At 39.5% G+C, this 13806-nt stretch overlaps 1 protein-coding gene across 1 annotated transcript in view; it reads right to left on the reverse strand.

Annotated features, from left to right (window-relative positions):
• LOC124556151 (tachykinin-like peptides receptor 99D) overlaps positions 1-13806 on the reverse strand; it is a 192971-nt gene that overhangs the window by 96836 nt on the left and 82329 nt on the right. Inside the window, exon 3 of the mRNA XM_047130164.1 lies at positions 1066-1262. Coding sequence (XP_046986120.1) covers positions 1066-1262 — 197 coding nt within the window. The remainder of the gene's footprint in view (positions 1-1065; positions 1263-13806) is intronic.

The raw sequence follows: 13806 nt of genomic DNA on the forward strand, positions 1-13806 counted from the left end.
ATCATGGTTTTTTTTTAGCCTTTCAGGACTCAACAGACCAGCTAAATTGTGCCGGTATGGCAAGTAGAAGTACTGTATTCTTGCCTTGTGTATTCATAGAATTTCTAATTTTTTTTTACTATGGATTGTAGAACGTTATCTTACACAGATATCTTGAGACGCTTACTCACTTATCACAAATATCTGCCGACATGACACTGTGAAGTAAACTTGACAAGATGGGTGTATACAACATATTGACTGGTATAAATTTGAGCAAATCCCTACTATTTTCACCGAACCAAAGCGTTTATGGGCCTTACATTCACTATGCATATGAGATTTTCATCACTGATTTCAGTCAAAGTAATCTTCCAGTCACTTTCATATTTCGAGTTCTTATCCAGAGTAGTTATGTGACCGGTAATTAAATTACTCTTCGAAAATTAGACGCTACGTTGCACCTTGAACAGGCCCACTATTTGGTCCATACCATTTCTTCTATATCTGTGTTCCTTGCCATGATTGATTGCTGAGTTCCTGTGCAGTATAAAACCTCCGTGGATTCGTAACTAACTGAAGATTATGATTATGAACACAGATACAAGACAAATTCCAGGAAAACGAGAAAAACTTTCTTAATCCTAACAGTGGCATTTTTAATACACACCGACAGTGAACGTGACGAGTGATGTTCCTTCTAGTTTATATCTTTACAACTCATATAGTTGTTGCTGCTCTCGAACTAATACGAATGGCAGCAAACCGGTAATGGCTGTACCGAAATTTTTTATACACACACTTAGTTTAGTATAAGAAACACTGGCCAGAGTTTACTTCATATGCCTGGTGTATGGTATGAGTTATTTTTACACGGTAACTGGTGGTTGGCTCGGCAGGCCAGTACTTACTCCACGTTTCATGCTGGTAGATCATAGTGAACGTGTGTAACTATATATGAGACATAAAACAGTAATTTTATAAAATCTCTAAATTTTGCTAACCGAAATTAAATCAGTTTATGTGTCTTGCAACGTACTATTGCACTATTGCCATTAGATATGAAAGTAATTCAGTATTACTAACCTGGAATTCATCCAAAAGTAGATAATGGGATTATACATGGTGCTGGACATGGCGAGCCAGTAAATACCCAGGTAAAGTTCTTGGATATATGTAGACTGGTTAAGAGATGGTACGTAAGACAGCACGATAAAATAGATATGTGTAGGCAGCCAGCAGACCACAAATATGATCACAACAACAATCATCATTTTCACCACCTGAAAAACAATTAAATGTTTTGATTAAGTACACTCAGAAATTTTACAGCGATTAATTAATATTCCTCCTTACAATAAATTACAGGGTATGCATGGACCATTTTTGTCAACAAATTTACAAAAGGTTAGATTGGCCAAATCGTGTCAAACTTTGTTGAGTATGAACAGAAGACATATTCTCACATAACAAGGTTTTTAATGTAAATATTTAATTGCTGTGTCCTTCGTATACGGATTATAACATATGAAATAAACGTGTGTTGTTCACTGCACTAAGTACTTAATCTAAAGAATAAGGTGCATGATCTATTCGTCGTCTACAGGTAAGTTCACAATATGTATATATATCTTCATCTGTTACTTCAGAGGATTCTGATGAACCTGACTTTGATAATTCATCATATACGTGGAGTCACTCCTTAACCTGACGTTTCTTTGATCTGTCTCACTGAAAAGACTTTCTTCTTTTCTTGTCGTATATACTTATGGTTTCAGGTACGTTTTCTGGGGATGTACGAACAACTCGTGGAAGAAAAGAGAAGAATTAGATGTGACATAGTTATCATGAACTGGATTACAAAGCTGTATCACAGGCTGAAGCTCCATTTTTATACAGAAGAATGCGGTACCGAAATAACTCTGGCTGGCTCCTACTCTGTTCTTTAATTAAGTTTTGCATCACATCATCGATCCTCAAAGATCGGCATCTGCAATAAAATATAATGCAAAATGAAGGCAAAATAATAATTTAAATCAATTAACATAAATAATACTAACCATTTTTGACCGCATTACACTAACTCTATTCGAAGATTATGTAAGCCTTTTCCTTATAAACTCGCTGAGCCCCAGTGTCCTTTAGCTTAATCCACCATTTTATTCGTTTTGTGTTGTAGTACCAGTGCCTTTAACATGAAACCACCGATGCTACTGCAAAGCAGAGACATCTAGCAGCACACTCTGGTACTCCTGCGCATGTAGTGCATTGTAGCAGTCGCTTACAGCGTTCAAAGCAACAGTCGGCGCGGAGACTATGTTGCGTAATTGTAGGAAACTGTGACATGTGGTTTTATTTATAGTTATCATGCTGAGATCATTCATAGTCAATGTAAGTACATCTAAAATTCTTGTAACGTAAATTTCAGCTTGTGATACTGCTTTTATGAGCTAGTTTGAAATGAAACGAATGGGGCAATAATCACTTTTATTAAAAATGTATGAACTTATAATCCCATTTTTGTTTGTTATTTAGGCCTATAAGTTGTTTTAGGCATTATGAGTTCATACGAGTTTCGAGCTGTGGAGATGTGTGCAGGAAAACTGCAAAATTGCTTTAAAAATATCGCATAAAATGATGGGTAGCCGAAAACTGTATGCATCACTGATTATAAAGCGTTATCACCTGTTTATAACAACTGACTGTTTACTTTTTGACAATTTCTTCTTTTATTCGTTGCTTACTAAGAGAACAAACTTGGGAAAAATGTTAAATTACATTTTTCGTATTGCTCGGATTCAAAGGGCTAAGCTGATAGTCCCGTAAAAGTGTATAATGCGCAGGTAACAACACAACCTCTACTCCAGAAATAAATCTATTATGCAAAGAATACGCAATAACTTATTAAACGGGTTATCAAAAATAATCAATTTGAAATCATAACTATTTTACGAAGAAGAATATTTTCAGAACTTAAGACAAGCGGCACAAACTTCCACAAACCTTAGCTCAGCGACGAACAAACCTAGCAATATGTACTGGTTTCCAAATGATACACTAAGCACCTACAGTCACCGCTATATGTGCAATACTTTCTTCATCAATTACACGGGGACCGCGTCGACTCGTCATTATTACTTTCGTCCACGCTTATGGTATACGCAGGGCTTGACCGGAAATGAATGTTCCAGAAGTAGGAGATGTAGATGGTGAGGCGTTTAGAAATAATGTGGAGCTTTCGGCTCGAGTACGGCAAGGCATGAGACACTTAGTGCAGGCTTCCGGCAGCGATTGGCGCAGCATAAAGAGTGCAGAATGTTAATTGTAGGATCATGGGTATCGCGTCCACTTGCAGAACCTTTTGCTTATCTTCATTTTTAGGTTACTAACACTGCAAGTAAACTGAAATAAGCTCAGTGTATTGTATTTATTAATATTTTCATTAAATGTGTAAAAGGGATAGGCGATTGAAAATCTGGGATATCAAGTAAAGTTCAGAAAGGAGTTGTAAGGCGTACCCGAGAGTTTCACAAATAAAATTATATACATTTATTATCTTGCAGTTGATGATTTACAAGTGCCAGGGCGACGTGCAATGTAGAACAGAGGAAATAACAGTTACCTCCGTATATTGCGCTATTAAGAACGACGCACTTTAAAAACTACACTGTTGTTTTACAGTTTCTGTAGTAAAACAAACTTGGTTTACATTAATAAAGTGTTAGCTCTCACTGCGCCGTTTGGCAGCAAATAATGCATAATGCATCACTTCGCCAGATATTGGCATTATCCTCAGGATGAGACTTCTTTTTCTCTCTCGATGGGATAAGATCAGTTCTAAAGTTTTTTGATCAAATTCTTTATCTCACGATTAAACAAATATTGAAGGTTTCCACTAGCGGAGAGCATTTGAGGGTAATAACTTTAATACTGCATGCTGGCAAACCGTCTCGTATAACTGGAGATTTATTTGTCTCTCCGCGAGCCAATTAAAAGAAGAAATGTGTCTCCTGCACGTAGGTCTTTATCTACAAACCCAAAGTTTCCTTTTCCCATCCATTTCATGTCTTTAGTGAAAGTATTAGTAAATGCGATAGACTGAGCTTCATTGCGGTTTATTTGTAGAGTAGGTAACGTAAAAATTGAAAATAAAGGAAACAAGGTTCTGTAAAGTAGCTTGAACCAACGACCCTCGGATTACCTTTACGATTCTTTCCGCTATGACAATCACTTACTGGAATCTACGTCAAATTAAACGGCTTGTACCACACTGGAACCGGGCCAAAATTTATATTTTTTGTAAATGCTTGACCATCTGGAGCTCCCACTTCTATCGCTTTCATTTATGGCCAGGCCTTGCATACGCGACAAGTTTGGACGAAATAGGTGATGACGAGTAGCTTTTTCGTATCTGAGGACCAGGCGGAAATTTTTGGAACAGACTCGACTTACCTCGTGACCAGATTCTGCGGACCTTACCATATTCTGTAGCTAATCCGAATACTTCTTATTAGCAGTGAATCAGTAATAAAAACTCGAGTTCCCATATCAACTAGAAGTCTTTCACAGCCGGTAGAAGAAAAATGTACTCTGCTGAACACACTAAATTTCATAGGGGATTTAGGCATAGTTGATTATTTTTACCTCCGGCTTTAAAGTGTTGATTCTACTATAGCATGAATCCGTGGATGACCTCGACAGGTGTTAAATTGACATTCTGAGTACGTAATAAAACACTTACAGAATTTCTCATGTACACTTGTCACTCTGAAAATGGAGTACGAGTTTTATGTAAGTGCGTTGGATGGTGACGTATAACACTGTTCCTTTTCACATGTGTTACGGCTTGAGCGCATGTAACAGCCAGTGTGTAAACACAACACTGGCCTACCTCAGATGATAGTAGGCTTATCGTGAATGTCGTCAGCAAAGGTCCTGCTCCTAGATAATGGGCTTTTGGCTTTGTATACGAACACTAAATAGCACTATAGGACTCGATTATTGCTACAACCTTAAGTTTCAGATAGTAAAAGTCACTTTCAAGAATTGAATTAATTCCACGATTCTCACTTCAGTAATAGCGCTGACAGTGAATGATATCTCATAATAATTTTATGAATTATAAATTCTGAGGCTGTTTAAATCATGGAATATGTTCGCAACCCCTGGTATCTACGCATAATATACTTCCACATGCAGGCGATTAGTTCAGTATATGTACGAGGGCGTGCTGAAAAGTAATACCACCAAATTTTTTATTCTTTTCTCGTAATGGGGTGAGATATTACATATCATTCATTTTTTCGGATGATTTTCTCGCTTCTTTAACCAAAATTGCATCCTTTGCTTATAGAAGGCTCCGAACTGTTGCGTGTAACGTAGCGGTGTGTGATGTTAGATGTCAAATGTGTCGGTGGGTGAGACAGAGAGTGCTGCTATCGAGTTTGGAATTCGTTGACAGTGTCAGACGGCACTTGAACGCTGCGGCATCTGCAACAGTCCGACGCTTTTGGGTTCACTGTCGCCAGCCATCCTTCATACAGTCCCGACTTGGCCTCATTCGATTTTTATCTATTTCCAAAACCTGAAGAACACCTTCGAGGACTCCACTTTGATAGTGATGAAACGATAGAAGTAGAGGTGGTGATATAGCTCCGTCAAAAGAGTCAAACACCCCATAGTGGCTATGTCAACATACCGGTGTCTCGTTGGAAGACATGTGTTCGTCACTAAGGTGACTTCGTTGAGAAATAAATGTATAGATATGAAGAATAAAGATGTAGAATGTTAATAACGTTTCATTTAAAAAGCGTTAAGACTTTGCACATAAATTAGGAGTCATTACTTTTCAGCACGCCTTCGTATTAAGTGAAATAATTCTTTAATAATAAATTTGAGGCAAAAATCACGTCACTCTCTCTTTCAGGCTGCAAAGTAATACGATTTATAAAACTGTAGGGTAATAGATGCAGATGACACTGGACACAGTTTCAGTCAGAACTAGATCCATCCCCCTAAATGTCTCAGTTTGATTTACTTTGGCACTACATTCTTTGCGGTTCAATTCCGCCAAAATCATAGTGGTAAAATTCAATTCATCGCGAGAGATTTTTCTGTGAAGACATGTTTAGTATAATTTTCCACATTTTTGTTAAGTGTGAGGATGTTCCACGTGTTTCAGAAATCCATTTCATCTAACCATTGACGTCCGTTATAAAAAAACTCTTCACATGGCTTAACATCTGCAACCAAGTTCATGAGGAATTTTAGTCTTCCATCTTATAGAAACACACAATGATTGCTTCAGAAGTATGTCCAAGACAACAAAGCACTAATTGGTAAAATCGAAAGCCGTACGTGTCAGACAGTGTAGGAGCTGTCTATCGACATACAAAGACGACTGTAACCCAAGAAACCCATCACAAAGTTCACGTGGCTGCAAATATTAAAACTTGATCGAACTTTTGAAATCAGCGTTAATCAGTAAAAGCTTTACAGTGCATGTTCATTACGTGGATGCATACGAACAAGTATCTTTAACTAAATACTCAAAATAACAAGATGTTTAAATAAATGATTTCCAGTCCACTATAAAACCATCCAGAAAATGGCTTCAGAATGATCCCAAGTCCAACACTAACATTAGTCTAGATCACTATGAAACGTGAAAGTATTGTAAAGTTAAAGCAAAGGAAGTTGACGGGTCCGAGTAAACAAAGAAACGTGACTTTTATTCAAAAATGTGACTCTTAGTGTAAAACGAGAAATTTTTTGTTTATTTTCTCAGGTTGCACAACATTTCGCGTAATGTTACAGGCGTGCCTGGAAACTGAAAATCGCGGGACTGAATCCTAATCAGACGACGGATTTTTTCAGTCTGCCTTGAAACTATCCTTCATCTCTCAACGATGCGAAGATTCGGCAAAAAAGACAGGTGGTTCGGATTGTCCTGTTCCGACTGGATAATTGTGGTTGTTTAGAGACAAGCAAGTCGTCGAAGTGAGGTCCGTTTCAGACACCTTGCACCAGGCCATTGACAAACCTGAAATTTTCATTATCATTATAATTATTACTTTTGTTATTACAGGCTTTGAAAACCTTCGAACAGGAATGAAGGAGGAATCAAGAGTCTCCTCGAGTAAACCCACACCTTTCGTCTTAAACAGGGCCGGCCAGAAATTCTGCACGCGTGCGGTGCTCTTGCACATGTGCAACTTCCGGGTCACAGCGTGCACGCCGCAACCGTCAGCGTTTCTACGGACAGATGTCGCTCCTCTGTTACACAAAATGCGTCATCGACACCTCGTATGTATATAACAAACTGGGCTGTATCTGTACGATTTTTAAACAGTTTTATCTCCATTTTACAGTCACCCCGTTTTTTTGTCTATTGCCTTCCATGATGTTCCCCCTTTTTATAATCTATGTTCACCACACTCTCTCCATTGCTATTTTTAAATGTCTTCTATTGTTTGTTCTATGTCTTTCGGCTGAAGAGCAGCGCATATGCTGCTGCCAGCCCGCCCCGATGGGGAATTGAAATACAATACAGAAAAAAAGAAAAAAAATCTGTAAGATCTGTTGCTTCATCGAGCGCAACAGAGAAAGCAACAAAGTATTTAGCCTTATTTACTAGCTGCCTGTGCAGATCGCCGGCCATAGCACTGATACGTCTTGTCACTGTTTGTTTGGATAGACTGATTTCTTGAACCCGGCTAACGTTCGTGGGACACACAAGTTCTGCAGCATCAATCAGACACCCTTTCACACACTCCCCTTCGGAAAAGGGTTTCCCAGATTGTGCAATTCTTAATGCGATTTTAAAACTTACTCGCAGTGAAGATTTAGTGTGGTTGTCACTCTGGAAAATTGAAAACAGTACATTGTACAGCGTACAGTAAAACAGACATAAATGTAACACAAGAAACTAAGAGTTCAAGGAATATCAGTTACAATGACGTACAGTAAAATCGAGTTGATATGTCTCATCCATTTTCTGAAGAACTTTTAACTTTGCTTGCCGTTCTTCACTGTTGAGTACACTACACTCTTCTTTGTGATATGTATTGTAATGTCTTTAAATTGAAAACTTAAACTGGACGCCTATTATTAGGCGGCACAGCAAACACTGTGAATTTTCACCAACGGCAACAAAAAAGAATTGCAGTTCCCAGTCATTTTTAAACGAATGAGAACATAGATCTCCCGTCCTTTGCTTTTTCACAGTACTTGCCATTTCTCAGTACTTCGCTGTTAAGGTTACGGTCATCAGGGGTAAACGAGACTGGATATGTTGCGCTCTTGCTTGTACCACACGGAGGTGGAGCCGCCGCCGTGCATTTAGGACACATGTCTAATAACAGATGTCACTGTCGCCCGCTGTCGCACACGTGCGCACATGTGCAGCACTTCCGCACGTCTGCACACTGTGCAGCGTTTGGCCGGCCCTGGTCTTAAATGCGTGCTTGGATCTTTGGGAGACGCTGTTCTCAGACAATAACTTGTAGTACAGTCTTATTGCTCGAAAAATGTTTCAGTAACAGTACTGGTATTTACTGACTAGTCTTATCAGTAGACCATAAAGTTAGTCCTTGCTTAAGATGCTTTGTAATCCTTCCGCTGGTATGAAGCTTCGCATCTATAATGACAGTCGACTTACATGAGGGGGTTTGAAACAAAAATAATTCGTAGAGCTATTTAAAATGATTATCCAGTAAGAAGCGATATAGTCTCCGAAATGCTCACGGGGAGGGGAATTGAGTGTAATAAACTTTATTTAGTAGAATTGTGCGTTAAATGTTTTTTTTTCCTTTCATAGCGAGTTAAACAAGCAAGATTCAAAACATTTTCAACATATCTTAACAGTGAGTCAACTAACGGGATACAAAGCAACGACAAGGAGGGCGATTTAACACACGAATGGCACATGCACTCAGTAAGCGAAAGAAAGTACAAAATGCCTTCATAGAAACAATACTGGTGTGTTGCTTGCATAACTAGTTAATAAATTAATTATTAATTTTTTTTAGTCCTCATTAATTATGTACAATATTAAAAGTGATGAATGATGGTTACAAAAAAGGGAAAAGCTTAATTTTGCCGTCCTATCAAAAAAATGGCTCAAATGGCTCTGAGCATTATGGGACTTAACTTCTGAGGTCATCAGTCCCCTAGGACTTAGAACTACTTAAACCTAACTAACCTAAGGACGTCACACACATCCATGCCCGAGGCAAGATTCGAACCTGCTACCGTAGCGGTCGCGCAGTTCCAGACTGTAGCGCCTAGAACCGCTTGGCAACCCCGGCCGGCGCTGTCCTATCCTGACTTAGATTTTACTACTGACGTGATTCAACGATTATTTGTGTGGGTGACCATATTTCACTCCAGAGGGTTAAGTAGTGTACTGTAACTGTTCAGAAATACGAGACTCAGGTCTTCGGTGGTAGGACATGAATGTACTTTTACCTTACCCCTACGGTAGATGACAAGGAGCTGCAAAGTCTTTCCTTATTTATACTCTGATTTCGTGTACCAGTAACAAAAAAATCGATCAGAAGGAGGTGGGCCCCAGGAAGCAAAAAATTCTGTACTGTTTTTCTTATTACATAGTTCGAAAATAACCTTTTGTTACGATACATTATAATTACGTTCACATTTATGTACAGATTACTCTTCGCCATCATTCTGTGTAAGCACACTTAACTTCGATTCATCTTTTCAAGTGCCAGTTTGAACCACTGCGCCGGCCGCGGTGGTCTAGCGGTTCTGGCGCTGCAGTCCGGAACCGCGGGACTGCTACGGTCGCAGGTTTGAATCCTGCCTCGGGCATGGGTGTGTGTGATGTCCTTAGGTTAGTTAGGTTTAAGTAGTTCTAAGTTCTAGGGGACTTATGATCTAAGATGTTGAGTCCCATAGTGCTCAGAGCCATTTGAACCATTTTTTGAACAACTGCTGAAAGCCCTATCAACGGTCTTTCTTTACACTTTTACAGGTACCTTTATTAGTCCTGCCTTCCCAAAATAAAAGTTATGAGCTTCTTCATGAATTATGTAATCAGTCTATCCTGCACACATACCTCGTATTTTCCCCATCGGCAGCTCAGAAATGAGATCTGTCCTGAATTGTACCAATTCTTTCTTCCACCCATTTCGTAAAAACTATCCGTCCCTACAGGCCTCGGAAGGCCCAACAGTGCTGCCCGACGGCTGTGTCATCCTCAACCTATAGACGTCATAGGATGCGAACATGCAGCGACATGTCTTTAGCACACCGCTCATCTCGTAAATGCTCTTTTAAATCTATATAAGTGTTATGCGCGTCCTTCCCTAGGTTGTAGCATACAGTTTTCATCGTTTTACAAGAAAAGGACTGAGGAAAGTTTCGAAGCATTATTATTACAACGTTTTGTGCTATTTTCATAATGTTTAGGATCTATCCTTCGTGTAATGTGAAGCAAATGCCATTGCCAGTTTCGAAATATTTTATTTAAAATCATTCCTCAGATGCTAGAGATAGCCTAAGGAGTTTAACGTGTACTCACACATACTGTTTTTCCGACGCAATTTGCCAACACGCGCATCTAGGCAATGATGACTGACCACCATACCTGAATGTGAGATTCATGATATTTTACGTAAATGTCATTTCCGTTTCCTTATTGGGAACAGGACTTGGTGAATAGATTACCGCCCACAACCGGAGCACGATTCCACTACTTCTGATTTTCGAGAGCACTCCTTCGTGGACGAAAACTATGTTGCTAACATAGTTAACGAAAGCTGTGCTGTGATCTTCGTGACTGTGTATCTATACCGCTCCAAAAGTTTTAACAGAATCTCGATTTCACTGACACCGGAATTGGTAATTCTTTAGGAGTTCTGTTACACGTGCTTCAAAACTTCAGTCTCATCTCGGGATTCATATACACGAAATATAACGGATGGGAACCACGTTGCAACTGATATTCCATAACGAAACCTCTTAGCAAAAATTGTGCTCCCCGTAAGAGGAGGCAGTATTTGAGAGAGGAGTGACTTATCCCCTTGTAATTCAGTCAGTACCTTGAGCCAACACTAAAGGAAACCAAATAAAAATTTAGAAACGGAAGTTCAGCGAAAAGAAACAAAAACCTCAAGTTTTGCCGATGACACTGAATCTTTGTGAGAGACTGTGATCTTTTTGGAAGATCAGACGGTTACTTAACCGAAATGGAACCACGAACGACGATAAGAGTAAAACAATAGTGAGGGGGTGTAGTAGAATTATATCAGGCAGAAAAATAACTGACGATACCCGAAGCAGGTAGGATTTGAAAGAAACTAATAAAAGCAAGAAAATAATTGCTGAGAAAGCGAAAATATTGACACCTATTACAAAGTTAAGCGGTAGGAAGTCTTTTCTGAATGTATTTTCAAGAGCGTAGCCATCTACGGAAGTGACATTTGGAAAATAAACAGCACGCAGAAGAACAGAATTTTCTGGATGGTTTGGACAACTAATGAAGAAGGTTTGAATTAAGCTGGGGAGAAACGAAATGTTTAGCACAAAATAATTAGAAAAGGGATTCCGTTGATGGATCACATACTGAGACATCAGGGAATAGTTAGTTTGGTAATAGAGGAACTATGAAGGGTAATAATAACGTACGATATTCAAAGGTTGACTACACTAGTAGATGTTAGTAGCAGTAAGTGTGGCAGGGACGCAGAACTTTACACAGGAGAGATAGCATACTGAGCTGCATCCAACTAGTCTTTAGGCTGAAGGCCACGAGAACAACAACGCAGGAACAACGTATTTTCCATTACAAAAACTTGTTGTTTTCAGATGTAGCATGTACATAGCTCCAGCCAATCTTCCACCCATGGATAGCCTTCTGGGTCTAATTTGTCGCTTCGGTCAACAAGCTTAGCGGTGCTATGCCTCTCAGTACAAAAATTTGTATAAATGGTACTGCTTTATTTCGGTGCTGCGATACATTTCTTTCTGTCGTGGCAGGCGTCTCATTAATGGGAGGTAAAGTGGTCCGCATTTCTTGCGTAGTTATTGCGAAAAATAAAACTTAAACTACGTGCACTGGAAACTACGTCTGGACTCCACAGTGGCGACGTGTACAGACGAGCTGACGCAGAACGGAAAGCGGGAAGAAGGATACGAGTGGTGGGCGGGAGCAGGCAGCGCGTCTGGAGAGCCCCCAAGGAGAGAGCTGCACACCCGTTTTCCCATTCACGGGGAGCAGCGCTTTCGCTCGGATTCTGCAATGATAGCGCTAGGGATCTGCCTTTCCTTCCATGCAGAGACAATACCCAAGGAAATACTCTCGGATGCGCAGACGTTCTAAATCAAAGCGTAACTGTTGCACCTGTACTCCAACTGATGCACGTTCATTATCTTATTTTCAACATAAGATTTCTATCGTATGGAAATTTAATTACTCTGTTCTTATTTACGTAGTGACTTCATGCTATCAGTCGAGGGCAGACAATGATGTTCTTGGCCCTGAAGTAAAAAACTGATTTTTTGAGTGAAAATTCATTTGTTTTTCGACGTGAGGCGTTTTTAGGAACGTATATTTCGTCCAGCGATTTTCTGCTCAGTATATTTTCACCATGAACTGCGGATTCGTAGGTTTTTATAAAGTGCATATCTACTGCTGCCAGTTGTCACTTCACTCGAAACTTGTTATAGCCAAAAACATCTTGAGATTCGGACTAGGTGGAAGTAAGAGGGTGAAAAGTCTCCTGATAGGGTGACTGTTTCGACAATCCATAGTTCAAACGGATCCATCCTTTTATTGCTGAGATGTCTTTGGTATGTGGCATATAGAGAGATGATCCGGCTGAGACGAACACCTTATATAATATTAGCCCGTTGTTACGCTGTTTGCTTTACATGGGAGAAAGCACTTTCACCTATTTTTAGCCAATAGCCAACTGCTTCTGTTCATAGCCTCCATCGCTGTTTTATTTTCACCACTTTCACCTTCTTCGGACTAGGTGGAAGTAAGAGGGTGAAAAGTCTCCTGATAGGGTGACTGCTTCGACAATCAATAGTTCAAACGGATCCATCCTTTTATTGCTGAAATGTCTTTGGTATTTGGTATATAGAGAGATGATCCGGCTGAGACGAACACCTTATATAATATTAGCCCGTTGTTACGCTGTTAACTTTACATGGGAGAAAGCACTTTCACCTTTTTTTAGCCAATAGCCAACTGTTTCTGTTCATAGCCTCCATCGCTGTTTTATTTTCGCCTTTCAGAATCAAGTATATACGTTTCAAAACGGTCAAAATGTAACTGAGAAATTCTAGTTTCGCATTTGCTTTTCATCATAATTCTACAACAGGGCACACATTTCACGCGAAGCTATCTTGCAGATAATATTGCCTCTAATGTGTTACACGCTGTTTGGGTCTGAAATACTTACATATCTCGCACACCTCTAATTGACCCTCGTCCAATAGCTGATTCTGCACTTTCTAAAAATGTTCACCTTTGTTCGCAGATTTGAGTCGTCCATTACGCAGCTCGTCTTCGAAATACCCACCATGTTTCGCTTCTTAACTATTGGAAGGGAAAGAACAGACTCAATGTAAAGTTTCACTAACTTCGCTGAATTTCGGTGGACGGTAAATTTCCCTAATAAATCAGACTTTTGGGACGTCTGGAAGTCACAATTCATCCATTGGAACCAAACAGACTCAACATGACTACTTCAACACACACCTAAAAAGCTATTCAGGAAATAAGACTCACACATGACTTTCGTTATTAACCCATTCAGACCCACTGGCTACAGTTGTGTACGTTATACAGCATTTACT

Source organism: Schistocerca americana, chromosome X (assembly GCF_021461395.2).
Source record: "Schistocerca americana isolate TAMUIC-IGC-003095 chromosome X, iqSchAmer2.1, whole genome shotgun sequence".
Taxonomy (NCBI): Eukaryota; Metazoa; Arthropoda; class Insecta; order Orthoptera; family Acrididae; genus Schistocerca; species Schistocerca americana.